The sequence below is a fragment of the Aphelocoma coerulescens genome, assembly GCF_041296385.1.
Source record: "Aphelocoma coerulescens isolate FSJ_1873_10779 chromosome Z unlocalized genomic scaffold, UR_Acoe_1.0 ChrZ, whole genome shotgun sequence".
Classification (NCBI taxonomy): Eukaryota; Metazoa; Chordata; class Aves; order Passeriformes; family Corvidae; genus Aphelocoma; species Aphelocoma coerulescens.
The window spans coordinates 70220337-70246495 of record NW_027184085.1 but is presented as its reverse complement, the minus strand read 5'-3'; the positions used below and the strand labels follow the sequence as shown (position 1 = coordinate 70246495).

Below are 26159 nucleotides of genomic sequence, written 5' to 3'. Positions count from 1 at the left end.
CCAGATTCCTTTTCTCAAACGTGATGCAGAATTTTTCAGCCACCATTTAATGGGCAGAGGGGAGGGCAATCATGCACCAAAATTAAAATTCTCAGTCTCCACATTTATATTTATTCTGCATGGAGTAGAAATGTTGAATGGAGTTTGTACGTTGTTGTCCAAAAGGGCTGCACCTCTGCAGTCAAACATTTTAAACAGGGTAGAGAATGTGGTAAACTTGGTAGATGACATGGTAGATAATATGGGAAATCACCAGTGGGCAAAATGCCCTGGGAATTGATGTCATGCTCCTTGCTGATGTGTTGAATCTGCTTCTGTCCCCAAAATGCAAATGGTTTTTTCTGTGCTGGCATACACAAACTAAAGAAAATGCTACAAAAATGTCTAAATCTTATGCAAAATGCCTTTGTGCAGGAGAAGCAAAATTCATTTCTGTCAACAAAGTTGCTTGATAGTTGATAGTTTGACTATGTAACTTTTATACTTTCAACTTGATTTTTTAGTACCAGGAATCTGTGTTCAAAAATTCAGTGTTTTAATACAGTGAATAGGATAATCTTCCCATTGCTATGAACAGAAATGCAGAGACAGACTTCCAGCGAAATATGAAGGCCGGTTTCAATTGTTTGAACCAGGAAAATTTCAGATTTTTATACTAAAATTAATGATGGCAATGGATCTCTGAGCTTCTTTTTAACCCCTCATGTTTTATTATTTCTTGCTTACAAAGATATCACATACTGGATTAATAAAACCTTAGAGTAAGCTGAATTTTTTCTATTAAAGATGAAGAAGAGGAGTAACAGCTTAGAGTGCAAGAAATAAAACCTGCCAAGGGAAATGACCAAAGAACAGACCTGTTCAGTTTTAAATTGAATTCTTTATATGTATTTATAAAATTTAACAAGATTCTTCAGCTCCCTATTTGCCTTTTTAAGCAAAGCCCATTAACCTTACATTTTTATCAGGTTATTCATCATTTTAATACAGGCCAACACATTTGTGGGGGGAAAAAAAATCAAGGTCACTGCGAACTAAATAACATTAAGTGAACATATGAACTATCCCTCACTTTGGTGAGATGCAGGTGGTAATTTATCCTCTTAAAAGCTTTTCTGTGTAAAGACAATATCTTCTCAAGATTTTTTTTTTTCCTAATTTGCCATTCCTGTTGTAATATGTTGGAGAAAATGCACAGCTTTCCAGAATATTTCATATTGTCTGTGTGGTGACAGAGAAAATAAACTGAGCTTGGAGCACCACACTCTTTTAAAGCAATCCTCATATTCCATCCCCATGGAGCAATCAGCAATTATCAGAGCAGAAGGATGGAAGTTGTTAATTATTATCCTTGTTACTTGGCTCCTACAATGATTTTTCCCAGTAATTTCAGAACCGTAAGTCCCATCAGTTCAAACAAATATGTCATATTTTGTGAATGAGGAAAGATTGTTCATTGCATCAGGTCTGACGTGTTTAGTTGAAAAGAAAAATCAACTAAACTGCATTAAAGAATAAAGAACATTCTTTAACATGTGTTAAATAATAATTTCTACAAAATTTTGTGTTTTCCAGTTATTATTTCATTTGATTGAAAGTGCAGATGTAGAATATTTAATTAAGGGTGGTCTCTATGAATTGTGGTGAGATTATGTTCAAATTTCCAGATATGCCAATTCTGATACCACTCTTTGCACCAGCTGGTGTGTTCCTTCCTTATGAAAAACATAAACTTTGTTGTATTATCATGACAAGAAGCAAACTTCACTAGAAATTTGAAAATGCCAGAGTTTCTTGAGTAGTTGTTGCTCCTAAAGGCAGTAAAGGCTCATACAGAAAACCCTCTGTCTGTTATCAGATTGCATTTCTTCACTGACAACAAAACATATCTACGTAAGAAGGATAGAGGAATTTATTTTAATGTAAATTAATAATGTACAGTAAAATCACTGCAGGTTGCTCATGATTTTTTCAAGCAAGGTTAGGTCTTAGCTTTGAGGCTGATTCTTATGCTTTGCTCCAAATAAAATACAGAGAACTAGGTGCTGCCAGAGAAATCAGAGTTCCTCATAGAAGGACTTGGTAAAACTGATAAACACTGAGTGAAAAGGACTCATCAAAAGGCAGAGGGAAAGTCTGGGTTTCTAGATAGTGTCCACATTAGATAAAAAGCCAACAAACAAACAATAAAGAAAATTAAATAAGAAAACCTAGAGGAACTACAAAGCCCAAAACCCAACAAACAAAAAAAGTAAATAAGAACACAAAAAAACCCTGCCAAACCCAAACCAAATGAAAACCCCACATGAAACCACCCCAAAAACCCTAATCCAAAAAACCCCAAATGACCACCCCCATGCCCAGCCTCCCAAGACTTCTCTACTGAAGAGGAATTCCGAAATTTAAGGTGATGCAGGGAACAGGGAAACTGACCATTTTCTGAAAATAGATTGTTCCTCGAATGAAATAGCTTGAAGGGCTGAGAGAGTTGATTAGGAAGTAAAGGCTATGCTAAGGTTTCTTTTCATGCTGCAGATGATTAAATTTAAATTTCCTATCTCCTAAGATCAATCCATAACCAGGAAGCTATTAAGCACACTTCTGTTTGAAGCACAGTCATGGTGCATCCTGGAACAAAACTACACTGCCAGAAACTAGGAAAGTAATAGAGAACTTGTCTATGTCACTTAGTGACTTGGAGAACCATTAAGGGGCAGATTTCTGTGCTTTTTACCTCCTTTGATGGATTTTATATATATATATACACTTATTTAATCCTCTAAGTATTTAATAAAACATGAATAAAAACTATTACTTGCAAGGGTAATATAATTAAAAATACCTAGCCCTCATTTTGGGTTTTACCTGTTAAATATAGTCACATGCATTTTCCTGAAAAATCACCCCCCCATGAAATGGGTATTTAAATTATGTAGCTATTTTAATAAAAAAATTAACTCTTACTTAAAGCCATTTGAGTCCTTCAGCAAGCTGCTTGCTATAAACCTGTCTTTATCTGAAGAAGGGACCAACGAACTCAATTTCACTGCATTTTTTTTTGCCAACACATCCTGTGTTTTGGCTGTGAGTTCATACCAGTGTCTTGTTCCTGTCCCCTGCCTGCTTGTTCTTTACACAGCCCAAATTCCTGGTTCCTGCCACCTGAACCCTTGTTTCTGGTCCAGGACTGCCTTTTGCCATGCAGGCTTCCTGAGGCTCCCTCCTGCCGACCAGAACATTCTTCCCTTATCCTTTGGTTTTGTCCTTGTTTTGGCTTCTGGATCACACTCAGTCTGCTCATCTCAGCTCCAAGCCATGTTTTAAATCAGTCCTCTATCGTGATAAAGTGGTTGGCCCATCACAGACAAGCATTTATGTTCAAGAGCCTTCACTGGAAGTCAACATGGCCTTTATTGGGAGAACTGATTAAACATAATCCAGTTATGCTTTACTAATATTGCAATTATATATTTTCCCCATAATAAAGTCAATTTAGGATACAATTTAGTACAATTTAGGAACAAAAAAATCACCTAGCTATACCCTCTGTTTCATAACTGGCTTCTGTGAAGACCCACAGCCATACACTGGATAAAGATCAACTCACAATTTGAGTAACTTGACACTCCCTCCTGTGCCCCATATTTCAATATTTTGAAATACTTCCCTACCTGTTCCTACTTCAAAATAAAAGTTGTAGGTAACTGACAATGTGTTCAAATATCTTTACATTTGGAAACTGGTATGGCATAATGTGGGCAAACAGGTAATATGGAATAATTATCTTTGAGGTTTAATCTAAGCTACTCTTGTAGTTGCTTGGTGGTTCTTGATAGGTTTTTAAAATGCATTCTAGGTATTTTTTCTTTACTGTGTATTGATCCTGAATTATTTAAGTCCACAAAAAAGTACTGTATCAGCAAGATCACACAAAAAATGTATGATCTTTCTTGCAGAGTTGTGTAATATCCTGTTGGTGTTTAAGCTTGAGCTTTCAGACAGTCAAATTTTCATTATTAATTTCCTAGTGTCATGAAACTCAGATTACATACTCTTCTATTATTTGCACCAACTTGCACATATCTTTTTATGGAGCACTGAATGGCAAAGATCCATAGAAAAGAATAAAATTATACTCATTTTGTTTGGTAAATAATCTGACTCATGAGAAACTAAAATTTAATAAAATTATTTTAACAGTGAGCTACTATAACAATGATATGATAAAATCTGAAGGATTACAACAATTCACTTATAGAAAGACACATCTTCTTTAAGAGTAGGACATTTTTGTTAAAATGTTTACAAAAAAAAAAAAAAAAACAAATCAAAGCATTCTTCCTCATATTCATATGGTTTATAAAAACAAGCCTAAACTGTAAAGTTCTCTTTATTATGTTAACTTGTTGGTTTGTGGTTTTTTTCCTAAAAAGCTAATAAATAAGTAAATAATATGTTTAAACAGAATGAAAAAGAATCAGAAAAAACACAGGTGGATCACCTTCAGTTTTTGACTAAAAGAGAAAATATAAATAATTAACATGATAATAATTTATTTTAATAATCTTAATTAGATGCTTAGGAAAGTCTCTAACGTGTTTCTGAAAATATGTTTGGCTGTAATTTATGTAAAAAAAAAATAAGCTGTAACTTCAGCTATAACTGATCCTTGATTTAATTAGGATTATACAAAACTAAGCACTAGCACATGACTGGCTCAACCCTGGTGTGAAACATTTAGAAAGAACTGGGGCACATTCCCATGAAGTACAGGAATTTAGTACATGTTATTAAATCTGAACTGGATGTATTCACGTTCAACACAGGACAGGCATCAGAGGTTTTTTTCAGAGAATTCAGAGGTTTGATTACTTTTTCAAAGCCAGTTTCCTGACCACAGAAGGCTCTAAAAACACTCTGCCAAGAGAACCTGCAGGAAACTTCAAGTGTTATGTCATGCTGAAGGGATTCACTGTTGAGATATCCTTATTATCTGATCTTCAAAATGAGAAGAAAACAGTTTTACACTTGAGACAAAAAAAGAACAAACTTCTTGCTTGCCACCCTTAGACGCTAAACATTGTATAACCCCTGCTCTCATAATTCCACATAAAGTTTTCCTCCCCCTGTGAGTATTTGGTACAAGATACTGTGGTAAATGTTCTCCAGGATTATCCATCAGAGATCTGTCAGAATTCTTCCTGACACTTTCAGTACAAATATTTCAGTACAAATATGCCAGGGGAGGCACCAGGATGAGCAGAGGGATGGAGCAGCTCTGCTGGGAGGAAAGGCTGCCAGAGCTGGGCTTGTTCAGCCTGCAGAGGAGAAGGATCCAGGGAGAGCTCACAGCCCCTTCCAGTGCTCCAGAAGAGCTGGAGAGGGACTGGGGACAAGGGCTGGAGGGCCAGGAGCCAGGGAATGGCTTCCCAGTGCCCAAGGGATATTGGGAAGGAATTGCTCCCTGGCAGGGTGGGCAGGCCCTGGCACAGGGTGCCCAGAGCAGCTGGGGCTGCCCCTGGATCCCTGGCAGTGCCCAAGGCCAGGCTGGACATTGGGGCTGGGAGCAGCCTGGGACAGTGGGAGGTGTCCCTGCCATGGCAGGGGTGGAATGGGATGAACTTTAAGGTCCCTTCCAACCCAAACCCTTCTGTGGCTCTTTTGGAAGACAAGAAGTCAGGTAAGAGAGTTACTAAAATTGTGTTCTAAACTCAAAAGAAGCCTTCTAAACAAGTAAGCCATGCAAATAAAAATAATATGTGGACATAAGTCAGAGGTTTCTGATTGATGATGCTAGAATGTTTGAGACACCCTGGTAACCAGTAATACACTTTAACGACTAAACACATAACTAAAACAATTTTGGGCAAAATAAAATTGTTCCTGTCAAAAATTCCTGCAGAAACTACATCTGAAGTATTATTATGTTCTTTTTTCAAAACAATTTTATCTCCTCCTAGGCTTCTTTAGAAATTCTAATTTACACATTTTTCAGTATACTTCTGTGATTAGCCTTCTTGAAACATAAAAAAAGGAAACTATTTCATGCTACCTGGTAACAATCCAGTGTTGTTTCCCATCCTATTGGTGCTAATATGTCTAGGTCAACTTGTTTCAAGAAAAATTGGAACATACAGCATGATTCTCTTCACTATGATTTGTAAAAAATCCAGGCTCCTAGAAACTGAAAAGTAAAAACTATTTTTAAGTTTTATTTTAATTGATACCTTCCTAAATTTGGTGTGGTAAGTAAAATCTTTGATTTGGACAAAGCGGCATTTTTTTATGACTAATTTCTTTCTCCACCAGTTAATTTGTCATCTTTTCCACCTATAATTTACACATCTGTTCAATATTCTAGTTATAGATATTCAGTTATAGCATCAGTGAAAGGAGTAGTGGCATGTATTTATAAATCCAGTTTAAAATAGATTTAGTATCTATTGCATTTTCCTACCTGTCTTTGTGTTCTATAGTGGAACTTCCTCTCTGCTACCCTCACTTAAAGAAAAAATTAAAGCTAAAGTTTTGAAGTGACTATTTCCATACAGTAGTAACTGTAACCACACGTTTCAGAATGCTAGGATCAAATGTAGAATGCTAGAAAAGTAATTATTAAAAAAAAAGCAAAGCAAGAAAAGACACGATTAAGTATTTTGCAGAACACTTTTTCGCTTTAAATTGTCTGCTTCAAAGGATTTCAAATAATATAGGGGTCTACAAGAATCTTTGCCACAATAGTTATATATCTCATGGTGTTCACAAGATCCTTTTTTTAGGATTTTAGATACTTTTTCATCCCTATTTCATTTTTGGAAACTCTCATAAAATAGATCATGCAGTGAAATTATACTCCTCATAGGTACCTACTCCCTGCTTTGCAAAATACTTATCTTTTCCTTATAGCCACTGAAAAGTTATTACAATGTTCTCTGTGGAGTCCTACTTCCAACACTGGACTAGTCAGTATTTTCTGATCTTCTATTTACCTGTTTAAATGCCTATTTAATGGCTTTTCATCTGATGTAATTTTAATCTAATGCGATTTTGCAATAGCCTAGACAGGATGTTCCTTATTAGTTTTAAAGGAGTTGTTACTTTAAAAGTTTTAATATGTATTGAAGCAGATTTTTCATTTTTAATTACTTTTAATGAATACTGGCATGAAAATCTTTGTCCCATTAAGTAACTTACCATTTAATTTTGCACTGTAGAAGTACATCTTTGGGGCAACTATTCCTAGCGTTACCAATGAACCTTATTAAAATAATTGGCTATTTATATAACAAGCATTTGACAAATCATTTCAACTGTAGTTGAGGAAAAAAGAAATCTTATTAAAAAGTGAATCAGCTGGTGAATCATTTTTCATTACAAGCAATGCTCCAAAAATCTCAGCTTCAGGGGTAACTTATGCAGCACTGGACCTAATGGATGATTTGCTAAAAGAGTGTAGGTGGGCACGTGCCAACAAGTTGAATTATTTTTACAATGAGTTTGAACCCAAATTGGTAAGTTAGCATTATTTTCCTTCATACCTCCCGAAATAACCGTGTCACTTCAAAATGCAGTTGTTTATGCATTTCAGAATAGAGTGAGGGTAGCGTGACGTTGTTTTTACATGAACATGGCTATGGCACACGTTTTTAAAAATGTCATTAGAAAAACAAGTCCTGGAAGATAAAATGATGGATGTTCTAAAATGACAAAGCCACAGGACTGTATTTTTTTCACGTGTCTTGATTTGATATACACAAGGTGAAGCGTATTAATTTATGGCCAATCTATAGAAATCTCATTTAAACAATTGAAATAAGTTGTCCGAGAGACTTGCATAAATGCATATATATGTGCTACATAGAGGTAATTTCTACTCTGCTGATAATTTTCAAATTCAGATTCTTAGTTGCTCATAAATATTTGCATGTTTTACTGCTAATGGATCTTCTTTTATTTAACAACCAACTGCAAGTTGGTCAATGTCACCAAGGAAGGAAAAACTTATCACCAATTCTTCCTGTTGAACTGTGGTAATTTCCTTGTCTCCCGTGCAAAGGTGACAAGGACGACCACATCTGCCTTCCCACAAAATGTCCACTAGTTCCACCACATCACCAAGGACTGTCTGGTTCAGAAAGAAAAATATTTATTGCTATGGCTTTTGTCTCCACCTTCCTGACAGTTCTACTATCTCAGGGTATCTGCACCCTGGTTGGTCTTCCTGTCACAGAGGGTGTTATGCCCTGCACTAAGAACATCTCTTAGAACTGGAGCTGGTATTTATGGCAGCTGACCCAGGCAATGCCACCTTTTCTTGATGATCACATCAAATCAGACCTATCCAAACAGGTTGCGTTTTCCACAACCATGTCTAGCAGCTAAGGAGTTGTCTTCCAGTCTATACACAAAATCTGCACCATAACATAGGGGTGTGGGTGCTAAAATTCCTGTAAAATTCTGTACTTTTGCTGAGAAATGGGAGGAGGTTCTCTCTCTGTTAAGAGTACTGACATAATTAAATCAGAAATAAACATTTTAAACTCCTAATTTTAGGTTTGGGCAAAGGCTCTTTCACCTTACACTCCCTTCCTAATTTTGGTGTATGTCTTCTGCAGCATTATTGCGAAGTTCCCTTAAATATTAAATGACAAAGGAAATAGGATGAGAAGGGAGCAGATTAATTTCTCTCTAACAATGCTGGTATGGAAAAGAATGTTGCTTTTAAGTAAGCTGTAAAAACTACATGAGAGTAATGACATAAAAAGCCCTGCTAGGATCCTGAAAGGATCACACACAATACATTTTCAGAGCCACATGCCACCCTACTGACTTGTGGGGTGGGCAAAATGAGGTCTGACAAGATTATAAGGCTTACCTATTATTTGCAGGTAAATAAGAATTTAAATACTCTTTTATGTTGCAATGCATACATATCTGGACCAGGGAACATCAATTCACTGCTGATGTTTTGTTGTAGCTTGGCAGTTCCTGAATGTAATTCCTGAACTGAATTTACTGGCAATGCAGACATTTATAGAACCCCAGAATCCCAGAATGGTTTGGGTTAGAAGGGATCATCTAATTCCAAACCCCTGCCATGGGCAGGTACACCTTCCACTATCCCAGGTTGCTCTAAGCCCTGTCCAACCCGGCCTTGAACACTTCCAGGAAGGGGGCATCCACAATTAATGCCATTCGTGTCTCTCTGGATGTTCCTGTCTCCTCACTTCCCTAGGACATAGCATTGGCCCCAGTCCATGACCTGATCCCCCTGAAAATCCCTTATTGCAGTTAGTTTGTGCAATTTCAGACAATCCTGGTGAGCTGATTCAAACAGAATTCTGACGGGGATAAATTTTCAGTGAAGATGGGCATCACTGTTTTTGGCAGAATCACACCATGACACCAGAGGACTAAGCAAATTCAAACCAAAGCACAACTGACAGAAAGCCACGTGCATCCTATGGCATCAGTCATTTAGCATAAGAGAAGGAAAATAAACAAGACTCTACTAATAGTTTTCAGTGTATCTTGAGAAAAACGTTGGTACAGACAGGTTATGTCTGAATAGCCATAGCATGGTCTTACAGAATTGTAGGTGCAGATTGAAACCATTAGGTCTGAAGACACATCTGCACATCCCTACGCAGGTCTCAGGGATGTTTTGTCTGTTGGGTGGACTGAATTTCCATTTACCCATTGGAATAGTTTAAGACAATTCCTAGTATGTCAAATCCTAGGTATTTTAGACTGCTGGACTATTTTCTTTCGGATTATTTTAATCTCAAAGGGATCCAGCTCTTGTGCTCTCAGCCTGCTGTCACACAAAGCAAAGCGTGGTAAGTAGAGATGATCAAGAGATTTTCTCTAAAAATACACTCCTGACTCAAACTAAAATGCTCAGCTGGATGACCTACAGAAATAATTGTATGTTATTTAAGACAGTAGAAAAAATGCAAACTACATGAATATCCTTGGTATTCATATGTGACAGCACCGTGGGTTTTGCTTGAGATATTTTATGAATGCGAAGGGATTAATTTGTAATGCAGACTGGTTTCTGCCATTAGACCATTTTATCATCATACTGAGCTTCAAGCACAAGTACTGATTTTTCAAGTTTTGCTTACACAGGTAATGAGTCTGATGCAATATCCTTCTCTCCTTCTGTTCAATGCTTGCTCTCAAAAGTGTATCCACATGAAAAAATACTGCTTATAACTTCAAAAGAGTAGCTAGACTACTGAATGCACTCCTGCACCTTCCTTCTAAGAGGTGCTTTGGTTTCTTCAAACTTCTCATTGGGCCTGCAGTATAAAAACAAGCCCTGATATCTAAGTTTGTTTTCCTTCTTTCATTTTTCAGAAAAATTTCCATGCAAATTGTTCAGTTTCCAAACAATACAGCCACACACAAAACTTTCAGCTAGCTAGTTCGATGAGCAATATCTGTATTTTATATATTAATAGGGAACTGCACTGCCATGTGCCAACATCAGTTCCTAACACAAACAATATTTTAATTCTGCCTCCCTGACACACCTACACATACAGATGACTGAGCACAGTATTTCATACAGGAGCAGAGCAATAAAATCAAGAAAAATATCTGAATTACCAAACTCATCCTCCTTTTTTTTTCCTAACAGCTGCTTCCTACATGGGTGGATCAGACCACACCCCCGTGTGACAAAATTCTAAGTGATAAGTGTTGTTTCATTAAACAGTCAGATTTCATTTCAAGATTTCATTTATCTCCATTATCTTCCTCACAGGAATGTGCTGGTGTATCTGTAAGAAACCTGCCAGTGCAACAAAGACTGAAAACAGTTCTTTTAAGACTTCAGGTGGCTGTGTTCAACTGTCACAGTGGCTGAAAGTGACTTATAAGTTGCTGTGTTTACCAAAATGGGCACAAAAAGTGAAAAAAAAAAAAAAAAAAAAAAAAAAAAAAGCAAAATAGATGCTTTGTCCAGCCAAAGTTTTCATGTGTTCTTCCTTTAAAGAATACATCTCTCTACTTTGGTTCTTCAACTCTTCTCTTCCCTGGGACTCAGTGCACCCCCAGACATTTTATTATAATACTTTTGTTATAAAAAGAGTAACGTATGATGTAGACATTACAATGGGATAACTACTCTTGAATTTAGAGTGAACTCCTTTCATTCAGTAGTTTTTATTATTAATTAAAATATAAAGAGAAACTTGTTTGAAACATGGCCATATGTTATCTTTATAATGTAGAACATGAACAAATGTAATCTTTTTTTGCAATCAAACAGCAATTCCTGCATTTTTGGAACACTTATTTCTTTCCACTTTAAGAAAAAAACAAACAAACAAACAAACAAAAAAAAAAACAAAAAACAAAAAACAAAAAACAAACCCCAAACCAAAACCAAACTAATCCTTATGAAAGACACTAATTAGGGGAAGACAGATTTACCCGCCTACAAAAAAAGTTTATAATGGCTATTGACATCCTAAGTGACTTTTACACCACAGAAACACACATCTTCTTAAAAGCACCATTCATTATGCAGTTCAGTCAGTGCAGAGGTTGGAAGGAACCCAACCCCTCTGTTCAATATTGCCATAAAACCCCAAAGCAATCAGGAAGATCTATTTCTTCCCACTATGACACCTTATGAGAGAAAGTTAGCCATCACCAAGGGTGGCTTAAGAAAAGCCTCAGCTCCATACCCAATTCTCGTTAAAACAGGGGGGAAAAAAAACAAAATCAAAAGGAAACTTTACCACAAAATGCTGCATGAAGAATCTAGAAAGTGTTGTAAGGATCTTCTGACAAATAAACCTTACCTCTTCTCTTTAGGATAGGTCACTGATGCAGTAAAATACACCACTGAGCAAAGGAGGTTTTGAGAAGGCCACTGAGAAACGATTTAGAAGTACAAGAAAAACCATCACATTGCACAGAAAAGGCAACGATTTTAACAGGTTGCACAGGAAAAGTAAGAGGGCACATAACAAATGTCTGCAAATAACAAGTGGTGTGCAGAAGGCATTCAAAATCTGCTTTTCTTCCAGACAAAGAATGAAACATTTAAAGATGCTGAAAGACAGCAGGTTTGCAATTGAAAAGAGGATTTTTTCTTTTTCAATATACAGTGAAATACAGCCAATGCTGTGTATGAGGAAAATGTAAAGGTCGGTAATTCAACAAGGAAAACAAAAGCTATTTAAAGTGCATATGAATAAAAAGAATAAACAATGCTATACGAGCAAATTCTAAGAAGAGTGAAACAAAACTGGTGGGGATATTGTACTTCCTGCCTGGGACCTTCAGGCAATCTCTGGCTTTTACTGAATCAAATAAAATCTTCAAGTAGGGGGCAAGCCTCAGCTCAGTCACCAACTGCTTTAACCAATTTATTTGGACTTCAAGGAAAACAACCTCCTTCCAATTGCCCCAAAATTTGTGTCACTGTTGTCCAACCTCACCACGCATTTGTCATAAGATGATCCATCAGCAAAACTTCCCCTGTTTTCACCTGACAAACCCATAATTTGTCACCTCATTAGAGAATTTCCTTTTCCCAGGAAGTTCCCACACACGTTTCCCCGGACTTCTGTGAATGGAGCAAAACCACCATGTGCTCCCACACCTGTTGGTTCTGCCATTTCCTTCAGCCTGCTCACACAGCTCCTATTTTGGGAACATTTTACTGACTTTTCTTCCAGTAGCCTTCAGTGGCTGTTTGCTTTTATATCCTTTACTGGTGATCTCTCTTAGATGTCTTTCAAATTACCCACTTTCTTCCACATTTTAATTAAGTTAAAGTCTTGAAGTTTCAAAAATGAACAAGGATACATCCTTCCTCTTTCCTTTCTTATCTAAGCCACTGATCAAACACAGGAATAGTTTTCAGACTTCAGCTCCACAATGCTTGGAGTTACAAGGACATACTTACACATGCAATTGGCTACTGTACTATACAGTTTATTGCTACATCATTAAATACCTTGTTGGTAGTATAATTTGTTAAACCTACTCATGGAACTAATTTTGATGAAAATTAACTCCCTCTCCCCCTCAAACCTTAACCTGGTTTAAGTTCAGTACACCCCAAGCAGATATTTTTCTCCAAAGGAGAAACCATAGTTTATGTGTGTCATGGGGAGCAAGGGGTGAAAATCTGGTGTAATACAACTGCATGCACAGCGTAACATTAAATTTACCTACTTGGCTCTTGGGATGGCTGGCTTGGAGCAACCTGCATTTGTGCAAGGAAACAATGTGTTTCAGTCTTCAAAACAAAGCAGCTGAATGAAAACCATCTGTGGGGAATGGTTTCTGGAGTGCCCTACCACCCAACTGCGGCCAAGAACGGTTTAACAAGAGCACTCATTCACCGGAACACACAAGATCCAGGTCACATTCCGTACCCTCCTCGCAATAATTTCTTCCTGGTAGCTGGAGAAGTCACTGTGATCCTGCACCTGGGATGGAGTAACCCTGGATGTACGGACAGGCTGGGGAATGAGAGGCTGGGAAGGGACCTCCTGGGGGTCCTGGTCAGTGACAAATTGGACGTGAGCCAGCAGTGCCCTGGAGCCAGGAGGGACATCCCTGTCCTGGGGGCACCAGGCCCAGCATGGCCGGCCGGGCCAGGGAGGGATTGTCCTGCTGTGCTCTGGGCTGGGGAGGCCTCGCCTGGAACATTGTGTGCAGCTCTGGGCACCACAGTGTAAAAAAGACATTAAACTGTTAGAGAGGGTCCAAAGGAGGGCAATGAGGATGCTGAATGGTGTGGAGGGGCTGCGTGAGGAGCAGCTGAGGGCACATGGTGTGTGGAGACTGAGGGGAGACTCATCACAGCTACAGCTTCCTCATGGGGGGAAGAGGAAGGGCAGCTCCGATCTGTGACAGGGACAGGACCCAGGGAGTGGCTGGAGCTGGGACAGGGCAGGCTCAGGCTGGAGATCAGGGAAAGGTTCTTCCCCCAGAGGGTGCTGGGCACTGCCCAGGCTCCCCAGGGAATGGTCCCGGCCCCGAGGCTGCCAGAGCTCCGGGAGCGTTGGGACAGCGCTGCCAGGGATGCCCAGGGTGGGGTTGTTGGGGTGTCTGTGCAGGGCCAGGGGTTGGACTTGATAATTCTTGTGGGTGCCTTCCAGCTCAGGAGATTCCATGATTCTACACCAGAACTTGCTGGTAGAGATTATGCATCACGTCATCTGGCCAGCAACGTGTGGCCACTGGCCTTCCCAGCTGTGGCACCACAGGTAAAAGCTACTGTCCCATGGATAGCTGGGATGATGCCTCAAGGTACAATGGTAATCTACTCTGCCACAGGGTCTCACCTGTGCGGCTTCCCAACACATTTTTGCAGCAGATGTGAATATCACAGGCCATCCGCGACATGGAGGAAGAAAGCAGAGAACTCAGTAAAACCCTGGGAAAGGCTTGCTTAAGTTATTAAATGTGTTTGATTAATAACCCTTATTCTTGGAGTGCAAGGATTTCAGTTATGTCTGGCAGAGTTAATGATCCTCAGAATATAAACCCACATGGAAATCAAACCCTTAAATCTGAACCTCTTATTGCTTCAAACTTGAATTTTCCTGGTTGGATCTCTGTCATTTCAGCTAGTTGAGTGGCAGCCAGTAATATATATTGTGACTAATGCCTCAATTTCCTACTTTTTCCAGTAGGCAGTCTCTACCTGATAATCACAAGAATGCATACTGTATATGCCTCTCAAAGTTCTGGATATTTTTCTTTTTCTTTCTTTTTCTTTTTCCTGTTTCTTTTTTTCTTTTATTTTTTTTGTGAAAAAGCTGTCCATTTCAGTTTTTGGGGTATTTCCCCCTATTTTGACTTGTTCTAGGCTGTTTTAATATAGAATCACAGACCAGCTTGGGTTTTAAGGGACTTTAAAGATCATCTAGTTCCAACTCCCCAGCTGTGGGGGGCTTCTCCAGCTCTTATGCAGCCCCTTCAGGCACAGGAAAGGACTCTGATGTCTCCCTGGAGCCTTCTCTTCTCCAGGTGAACACCCCCAGCCCTCCCAGCATGGCTCCAGGAGGGCTCTTGAGATGAATCTTCATTCCAATCAGGTAAATAAATGCCTCTTAAATAATGGAGGAATATTTAAAGAATAAATTGTCCATGGGTTTCAACACAAAACCTGTCCAGGTCTCTACCTGAGACAGACCTTCCTGGTTTTGGTTACTTTATGAGCTTTGAAATGGGACATTGTTTCCTTTTTCTGCCTCTGGGTAATCAGAATCTTTTCAGACAACCACAGCCAATTAACATCAGCTTTGCAATAAATAGAGAATATACAGTCAGTAAAATTGCTAATGATCTCTTTTATAGTTTACATATTAATTATTTACACGGGTAAAAGGTCAACAAATCTCAGAAGTACTGACAGGGTGTTTGTTGATGCGAATTATAAAATACCAGCTTTGAGAATGTATCTTGACTGCAAAATCAATCACCTGGATTAATTGATTTGGCAACAGAATATTAGACATGAAAGAAATCCAAGATAAAAAGCCTTTTGCAAGAGTACCATAACCTGTTTTTTGGAATTCCTGACAGCGTAGAAGAAGAGATGTGCCTTGCAGTGAGGTCACTTTAATTTATCTCTTTATGATAAATTCAACAGACTTCTTACTTGATTTACAGTGAGTTCAGAATTGAATTGCTAAACTTCATGAAGCAGAGGAATTTGTATCAAAGGAACGCTGTGAATTGAGCTCAGGTCATATTGTATAAGAGTGTTAAATTAACTCAACCACTGAAAGTCCCACAGTTCTCCCTGACTGCAGATAGCTCCGTGGCTGCTTCTCACATCTCCCATCCCCAGAGACCCTCTGAACACCTGGATAGGGTATCTGATTTATCATCCCATCTTAAATCAGATTATCTGAAAAGGACTGAATTTCATTCTCCCCCAAAGAGTAACTGTTCACACAAGATTGTCTTCTCTCAAATCACTTCCACTGCCTTCTGGGGTTGTGGTCTCCCCTTAGTGAGTCTGGGCCTGCTGTGTGAGACATTTACCTTGTTCTGAAGTTGATACAAACCCACTGTGCTGATTATCAGGATCATTAGCTAACAGCTACATACCTCAATATTTTTAAAAGGATGCTGTGGACCCAGCAAAAAACTCTGATGAATCACTCTGCGATGCACCAGCTGTATGTTCTTTGCTCATTAATTAGGTGACAAAAGATGGTATTTCGCAGGCAGCTCGTGCTCAGCAACATGTTTTGCTTGATGAAAACCTATGCTATTATTTATTTCTTTAACAAAGGTCACCTTCTTGATATTTGATGGAAGAAGTGCTGTGTGCCATGTGACTGGTTCCGTGATGGAACATCCCTGAGTCCATGTGAGGGTATTTTCACATGAGCTCACTCATGTGGCTGGACATCAACCACTCATGTCCATGCTCCCAGTGGAGGAGGTGGGTGTATATCTTCACAGGATTAAGTCAGTGGAACTGCCCACGTTACCTACGCAATTAGCTGAGAGTGTGACCAAAGTTAATGAAATTAAATATCCTTATTCCAGGCTTTGAAGACAATTTCCATGAAGTATTTGAGGGACATTACAGACATGAAGTTGTTAGCTGAGCTGGACTGTACTGGTCCCTGACACTTCAAATTACAGACAAGTATCTAAATGGAGCAATTAATTCAGGTAGGCTGGATTCAGTGCTTATTCACTCTGATCTGAATGACTGAACTAATTTTTACATGTGAGTGGAACTGGATTCTTGACTTCTTACTTGAGTTTTTTACCTTCTAAGTAACAACTGGCTTCCAAATTCATCAACAGTGTAAGATTTTAAGAACCATGCTACCCTTGGTTTGAGAACCATTCGTGCACAAAATAGAAAGCCCAAAATTTCTCTAGTGAGCTTCTCCTCAGGCAAGCACTTGTTTTAAATGACCTTTGCGTGTGAAAAAACCCAGCTGCTATTTAAGTGACAGACAATGCAGATTATATTCACAGGTTAGCACACAACCTGCTCAGTCACCAGCAGATGAATATCCCTCACTAATTGGTTCTGAGTGCTGGTGGGGTGGTGTGAGAAGCAGAAAAGCTCCTGACTCTGTGTGAGCACTACCCAGCAGTAACTAAAACATTCCTGAATTATCAATGATGGTTCCAGGACAAATTCAAAACACAGGCTCACACCAGCTGCTGTGAAGACATGTAACTCTGCTCTAGCCAAATCCAGCACATCCAAAATTTCTTTTCCCATATGGTTAATTGTCAGTTCTCTAACTACACACTCTAAGACAAGGATACTGACTCGCTGTTCCCAATCTGACCTGAAAATAGGAAACACTCTCCAAATAAATGATGGCTAGAAATAGATCTAGAAACTGTATTTTAAATGGGGTTTAAAATACATCTGTAAATCTGTATTTAAATGCATTTAAAATACATTTTTGCGTCTGATGTAAGTCTGGAGGTTCTGCTCGTGAACTCAGATGCTGTGGTTCAAAACATTTCTTCACTATTTATAAAGGCATAGGTAAAGAAAGATCTAGAAGGTATACTTATTCACAAATTTCAGTTATTCTTTCACTTTTCTTTAGCCTTAATCAAAGCAAACCCACAAACACCACTGAGATAAGAAGACATCCCCACTATTTCAAATACGTTTCTGCATTAAATCCATGCAAAATGTGTTTACCTTGTCCTTGCCATGGTCTAAAACATGCGTAGCAAATCATGCCCTGTTGTGTCCAGTGGGTTGGTAGTCAGGTCATTTTCTGAAGGCAACAGCAGCAGCGTTCAGTGGTATTAGCTTGCTCATAATATAAAGGCCAAAGTCTGATATACTTCAGAAAACCAGATCCGATATTAATCCTCAACAGTTCAGGCAATAAAGAGGCTCCTATCTATAAATACAATAAAATTTACCATGTGGAACTTACTGTGCTGGCAGTGAATCCCATTAAATCCCTGTGGACATTTACAAACATATCCTATGAATGTGTCGCCTCGGTACGCTTCACTAATTTCACACATCCCACCATTATGACATGGATTAGGAAGGCAGGGTCCTGAGAGAAGGAGAAAAAAAATACAGAGAGAAGTATGTACACATCCACAATAACAGCCATAATAATTTCAGTCATTTATAAGCATTCATTAAAGAAATAAAATGCCTCACACAGGCCTTTATATTCCACTAACTCAGTAAAATACACCCTTCACTTACTTCAGATAACTTGCCAGCATGGATTTTTATGAACAAGAAAAAATACGAAGCATGTCACTACTCATTAATCACAGCATTATTTTTTAATGTGAGAGAAGACAGCAGACAGTGAAGCAAAATCTTCCTCTCCTGTTAAAGATAACAGGCATTCTAGCTTTTGCACCACTGAGGAAATAGGTATTAATCAAACATGCCTATCATGCACAGAGTGGCATGTACAATGTCCCTGAATGATCACTACATGTCAAGTTAGCAGGCTGAGGAGATCTTTGCTATGGCTCCAGGTGACTTTCTGAAATGTGAGTATCTGGGCCAGCAGTTAGCAGCTACTAAACCATTCCTTTTCCACTCTGTGCCTCTGTAGCATATCCACTTCAAGATGGTTTCAAAAAACTCTTCTGACTGAATTTTCCTTTTCCCCAACACACCACATGCTAGGATGCATAAAATTTCAGCATGGAGATCTGTAAGGATTTTAATTACTAAAACTTTAAATACCTCTGAATAAAAAAGTCGTTTGACCTGAGGTCTAGAGTTTACTCATTTAACAGCACTGTAAAAGAGCTACTTACATTTTATTATCTTACTAATACTACCCACAATATGGCTCCTACCAGAAGAAAAGTTCATTTTGATGACTTTTTTCCAATCTCATTTTAAAGAAATCACAGACATTGTTTAGAAAGCCCCCATGTGCATGTTTGTCTGTGAAAAGATTTGTAAATTCAATGTAATGCATGTTATTTGCAACCTTTGCTATGTACCCAGAAAAGTGATGATTGCTGCTTGGTGAAATGCAGTGTCATAATCATTCACTCACTTAAAATTGCATTTGGAAAAAAAAAACCAAAACAAACAAAAGAGGAAAGAAATCTGCAGCACAATTTACTGATAATCAGGACTCGTAATTTCAGAATCACAGAATCCCTGAGGTTGGAAAAGACCACCAAGGCCATCAGGCCCAAGCTGTGCCCGATGCCCACCCTGTCCCCAGCCCAGATCCCTGAGTGCCACCTCCAGCCCTTCCTTGGACACCTCCAGGGATGGGCACTCCAAACCTCCCTGGGCAGCCCCTGCCAAGGCCTGAGCACCCTTTCCATGGGGAAATTCCTGCTGGTGTCCAACCTGAGCCTCCCCTGGCCCAGCCTGAGGCCGTTCCCTCTCCTCCTGTCCCTGTTCCCTGGGAGCAGAGCCCGACCCCCCCGGCTGCCCCCTCCTGTCAGGGACTTGTGCAGAGCCACAAGGTCCCCCCTGAGCCTCCTTTGCTCCAGGCTGAGCCCCTTTCCCAGCTCCCTCAGCCGCTCCTGGGGCTCCAGCCCCTTCCCAGCTCCGTTCCCTGCCCTGGACACTCCAGTCCCTCAAGGTCTCTCTTGCCATGAGGGGCCCAGAGCTGCCCCAGGATCTGAGGTGGTCCCTCAGCAGTGCCCAGCACAGGGACGGTCCCTGCCCTGCTCCTGCTGCCACGCCATGGCTGGGACAGCCCGGTGGCCATCGGCCTCTTGGCCCCTGGGCACCCCTGGGCTGTGTCCAGCTGCTGTCACCAGCACCCCCAGGGCCTTTCCCAGCTTCCCAGCCCCTCTGCCCCAGCCTGGAGCTGCAGGGGGTTGGTGTGACCTGACAAGTCACCTTGTTGGACCGAAAAATGAATGAATTGAATGATTTAGACTTGAAAGAGCTGCAAGTTTAGTGTGTCTGAGTGTCTGCCTGTTCGTGTTTTCGATTACAAGCCCAGGTTTTACACATTCTCACAGCAGCAACATTCATCCAGACATCACATTAGTGCAAACCGCGCTCTCCCAGCAAATATTAATTTGCAAAGCATAAAAATTAACTGAATGATGAGGATGTCAGAACACATTCCCCAGTTATTATTGCCCATGTGGCTATTGCAATTTGAGAAGCCACGCAGGTGCACATTTCTATTACTACTTTTGTCATCAGCCTGTTCCAAGATACAGCCCTGCAGAGGCTTTGCTTGTGTACATCATTAAACATGGGGTATGTCTCACTGAACCAAAAAAACAATGGACATGAATGTACTGCAGATTATTCCAAATGGAATTAGTAGCAAAAAATGGGCAAAACTCATGCAGAGGAAAACAAGGAGAATGGCTGCTGCCTGTTTTGCCTTTTCCCATCTGCATTCTGTATTACACTTTAAAAGTGAAGGTACACTACATTCTTAATTCTAGGAAGACTTGAGTCTTTTAAGTATTCCTGCTTCTGTTCATTGTATTTCTCCTTCACAGTAATTTGGGAACAAACATGTCTAATAATTTGCACTTTTAGCCGCCCAATAAATATGAACTGTGTATTTCTTTCCAAGCCTCTCTTTCCAACACAGTGCTGCAGTTTGGGGAGTACCTGCAGGCAGCTTCATATGTTAATTGTTTCTGTGCAAGCAGATCTCTAATCTTCCAAGAACAATAAATCTTTTAATAATTACTTTCTCATTTTGCTTTCTGCTTTCTCAGTATGGCTTGTTAACCACATGTTCAGCCTACTTTCATTGATTTTCTTTCTATTTTGCATTTTCTCAGATCAGTCCAAACTGCAAAGGCTTAAAAGGTCATCTGAGGTGCATAGTGATAAATATACTGGTGCATGACAGTATTTCTAACGTTTTTCTTCCATGAAGCCTTTCTTCTGGAAAAAAAAAAGCCCCATACCAACAGCATGAACATTTTTTTCCTGATTATGGTTGTTGTTGTATTACTATTTTGTTGTAATATTACTATTTTCAATATAAATTTTGAGTATTTTGTTGCAGTATTTTTGTTTGCTTTTGTTGTTGTTCATAGAAACTGGGAGTTCAAAAAATGATTTTTAGAGCAACAAAACCTCCTCGTTAATTATGCTGAAATTAAAAAATGACAATTACCAAGTTTTGACTAGTTAACATTTATTTATTGATAAAGACATGGGTTAGAGCAACCCTGCATTCTAAATGAATAAATGATTGAAAATTCATTTCAGTCTGTGTCACCCTACCACTGCTTCTCCTAATTCTACAAAGGATGAGACTTTGAATTCACACATCTTGAGGTTATTTAAACTGCATTAACACCCAAACATGTGATTCTTTTTAATTTACTTTTTTATCATGCATTTATTTATTTATTTTAACTGGGTCTACAGGACCCCTGATGCAGTTTCTGCAGATTTGAGTGTCTTGAAGGATCTGGGGCCTAATCCTGCCATCATTCCACTGAAGCACCAAAAATGTAATGTGTAAGATCTGGGCACAGATGCCAGAGGATGACAGGTCCCAGCAAACTTCCATGGGGATGTGTAGGCTTTTAAACAACATGGTATGGAATTCTGGATAATTAATTCCATGACAGTCTGATTAATATGGCCTGTTGCTCAGATCTACTGCAGCAAGTTCAAAAATATCCTTTTTTTACAAAAAAAAAATTAGAAAGGCAAAAACTAATAAAAAAACCTCAAAACAACCAACAAAAGAACAAAGCAAATATGTCAACTAATTTTCAAAAACAGTGGACTTCAGGGATTGCTTTTTTTTTTTTTCAGATCAATAGTGCTGTAATACTTTTACAGGTAATCTTTAAGTGGCTTCCAACACAAAGAGAACAACAACATTTGATCAATATTAATGAGCAGAGGAATTCAATGGTATGGTTTCCAGGCATTTTTATCCATGTTCATATAAAATAATGTCAGCAAGATTAATTGTGCACTCAGAGTAATAGATCTATTCACTTTGCTGTTCTTTTGAGTCCTTCTTTGTTCAGTTCCAGGGGTATTATCCAACATAATAACTATAGTCCAAAATACATCATTCTGTTATTCAATTGAAATCCCATGCTGTTTTTGAAAAAAATATTGAAAGTTAACTTAAAGCATAGCAGGTTTTAAATTTTAGATGTTCTTACTAAAACCTCTGAGACTTTATAGATGTATGAATCAAACAAATGCATCCTCAGCAGAGCTGCAAAGGGGCTCAAGGCAGAACCATGTTATCTGTTTTCTCCTTTGACAAGTAGAGTCAACGAAAGTTTCATAATAAAATCTTGTGTCATGCAATACTGCAGTGGAAAAATGCATGTTTGAGTACAACCATCAGTTTGTCTGTAGCAGAGAAAGCCAGGAAAGCAAGGAAAACCGTTCAGTGACAGCCTCTAAAAAACAGCATAAGCATTTATTTTGCCAAATATAAAATCTGCTGATGCTTTGGTGGGAAAGACATTCAAAATTACAGGGGATGTCATTAAACAAGAATTGTAGCCCATCTTCCTGATACAGTTGGATTCCCCAAACTCAGAAGTTTGCTAAAACAGAAAGGTGACCAAAAATCAAATCCCACCTTTTCTTACTAGGTCAAGATTAAGAGACAAATATAAAAAATGTAAGGAGAAAACAAAGAAAAAAATATATACTCCGGTGGAGTGAAACATGCAAAATAACCCATTTTTTTACAAGTAAAATTAAGGAAAATGAAATAAAAACATTAAGACTTTTGATGGCATCAATCCATTTTCTCTATATGTAGAAATAATATGACTTTAATGAAGAATACTAAATTAGATATTGACCTTGATATACATCAAGGCAAAAATACAAAGCTAATTGCTTCATTTATTCTGTGGAGTATTACTGAAGTAGGATTAAAAAAATATTGGGAGCTATCATCAAACTAATAAAAAGTATCAAATAATTTTGCTCTTCATTTTAAAGAAAAGTACTCTCCAGCTACTTGCCTTTGTGGCATCAGCTTTTCTCATGTTCCTCTTGGCTTTACAAGAATGTCAAATAAGGTTTTTCCCCCTCTGATAAATTGAAATTTTCGTCAGAGGTGTCTCACACAGCTTTAACAGCAGTAATTTGAATTTTTCCTCTGTGTTTGGATCATACATAATACTTTAGGTGCTTCCTCTGCCAAAGCAAAGTCTTCAAAAAAAGGCTGTGACAGAGCTCACTTAGCAGGAACTCCTGTATTTTGAAATTGGTAGGTGCAAAGGAAGACAGTATCAAAACCAACTCATTTGAACTTTATGGGAAGGCAACAATCATCCTCCTTGCTGCAGGAGGTAGCAGAATGGCAGAAGCTGCCCGTGGTGAGGAGGTGAAGGATTATCACACTGAATTAGGCTCAGTGTCTGGGTAATCCAACACTCCACTGCCTCTGCTCAGCAGTTCCCGCAACCCGAGGACAAAGATGAACCATCCCGCAATGGAAATAAACAAAAATCTGCACTAGATATTTTACCAATATTTGTGATGGGCTTAATTTCCAAGTCTTTGTATTTGACACGATTTTCTAACTGACATATTTGTTTTCTTCACACAGCTGAAAATTATACCACCATTATAGGCACAGATGATAAACCACCTTTTTTCCAGAAGTATACTGACCTTTTTCTTTCCTCATCACCCTTTTAAAAACTCAAAATAGATTTTTGAAAGGTCTGCCCCTTCATATGTGAGATTGCAGAATTCACACTTCAGCAGACACAAATCCAAAGTATAACCTAATGCTATTCAAAGGAGACCACTTTCCACAGAGACGAGCATTCAAATTCATCAGGAATGTTCCCTACAGGTTCTGACAGAAAACTGCTTTATTGAACAAAAAGGTCAGGAAAATAACAAAAGCTTTTGAGGGTCTCTGATCTTCCTCACATTTACTACTTTGGCTGTTAATTCAATATTACTGTGAAGACTTTACCCAGCACAGAGGCTGGTTTTGAATGCCCCCAGCTGCCTGCCTTGCAGTGCACAGTTTTGGGGACATTTGAAGAGCACGTTCCCAGCAGATGTGCTCTTGACCTTCTCAAGGCACTGCAATCATGAAAATGTCTTCTAGACAACATGCTCATTCTGCCACTAAAGTATGAAGCATCAGCAGCAAAGAACTAATGTTTTGTAGCCCAGTATTTGCTCATTCTTACTTAAAAACTCTTTTTTTTTTGTCGCTTAAAACTAATTCTGTAATAAAGCAAAATAAAGTTAAAATATGCACAAACATCTACACATTTTAGGGCCCAACTCCAGTTATACTGGTGCATCATGACAAATTGATAATCATCAGTTAATGATGATGATGATCATGATAAACTTGATGTATTTTGAACTAACTCTTCCTTCAAATCTCCAGAAGTGTAACAAGAAATTCTTTCTTTCCCAGCATACTCAAATATTTTTAAAATAAAGAGAAATGGAAATAAACCAAACCACAACAGCTCCCTCCTACCCTTCAAAAAAATTCCTTTTTTAATTTGCTACTGCTGCTTCTATTTTAGTTAGGATACAAATGTACCTTGCAACAAAAAATACATATTGACCTACACCTTGCTTTTTGTTTGGTTATTTTAGGCTGAAAATAGGCTCTGCAGAACATCATTCACAGTTTATGTGGAATATTGATAACAATAACTGATTGCTGCATGTTATTCCAGTTAATGCATGAAAGCAGAAGAAGTAATTAGATGACACACACTGTCATCTCATGAACACTCTCAAAATACCAGCTCTGGGGGGGAAAAAAAAGAAAAAAATCACTTCAGCCTGGCTCATAAGTGAATTAGTAGTGGATTAGTTTCTATCTGCCTATATATTCATTATATATATAAATATGATGGCAGAGATCCAGACTTAATTGCACTGTGATTAAATATTTATCTTGTTTTTAATGCAGCAAATGGAGCGTGCTGATTATAATGATCAAGGTGTCTCCATCTGGATGCAGAAAAAGATAAAGTTCATCCCCTGAGAGCAAAATGCTTTTGGGTCATTTCTGCACATTTCTCTCCAATTCCATTCTGTAGAATTCTTCTACAGGGAAGAAATTTAACATGATTGTCCAGCCATCTTCCAACCACTTTTAAGCTGAATAGCTAGAATATTTTCTGAAAAGATGCAATTTATACATGATACCTGTACAATGCCTTTCCTTAAGACTCTTAAACTTCTCACCCAAGCCTTTGATGGCTAATTATACCAAAATTTGAGGCATGGTGAGTGTAGCAGGCACTGTAGTGATTTTACAGAGGGTGAGACATAAAAATACTCTAAAAGCTGGGGAAAGAGTTCAATGCACTACAAGACATTTTCCACCAGATCTCTTCCCTTATTTCTCTTCATATTCCTCCACTTCCAAGCCTAAGAACTGTCTTTGCCAATTTTCAGTGCTGTTTTCCACCTCTTTGTAGCCTTTGTCACCTAAATATGTGTTTCTGAATAATGCCCACAGTATTCTTCCCCCACCAGCTCTCTCATAAACCTCCTTAGCAAGTGTTAATCTGAGACCTTTTCTGCATTTCTGCATCACTTTTCACAGGAGGATTTTATCTTCCCAGAGAACACCTGCTCAGTTTACAGAAAATACATTTTCAAGCCCTTTTCTTTCCCCTCCTCTAACTTTCCAGTCAGGCAGCATCACTGCTATTTTTCTCCAAGATGATCCTTTGTCTGCCACTGACTTCTGCCACTCTTTCTGACCTGAGTGTGGCACCTTAGTTGCTACACTCCTTTTGCGGTTTATTTTGTATCATCGCTAAAAACGGATTAATTTTCCAACTTACATTAGAAATATTTTCCTAATATATTTTTCAGTTGATTCTGGTTTACATCAAAAAGAAAAAAAAACCCCACCCTCTGCAAACATAGAGAATCATTTTGTAAAATCTTTGCTGAAGGACTGCAGACTTGAATTTTTAATGCTAAAACATTCAGAGAAATATTAGATTAGATTTCAGTTGGGATGTCTGGAAGATTTAGTTCAAAAGTGCAGTCCTGACAACACTGTCTACAGATTCTACATTAAAATAAACTCTCCAAATCCATTTTCTACATGGTTGGAACAAATCCATGTCTGTGTTTACATTGAAAATGGCTTTAGTAAAACAGACCCAGCAATAAAGAAACTATATATAGTTCAGTATCTAATGCAGAACCTCAATTGCAATTGGGATTTCTGTGCAAGAGT

The 26159-nt window shown here is 38.6% G+C and overlaps 1 protein-coding gene across 2 annotated transcripts in view; it reads right to left on the bottom strand.

The window, feature by feature from the left end:
• EDIL3 (EGF like repeats and discoidin domains 3) overlaps positions 1–26159 on the bottom strand; it is a 233687-nt gene that overhangs the window by 98194 nt on the left and 109334 nt on the right. For both annotated transcript variants that reach the window (XM_069001946.1, XM_069001947.1), the window contains one exon: positions 17925–18053. In XM_069001946.1, the coding sequence (XP_068858047.1) occupies positions 17925–18053 (129 nt within the window). The remainder of the gene's footprint in view (positions 1–17924; positions 18054–26159) is intronic.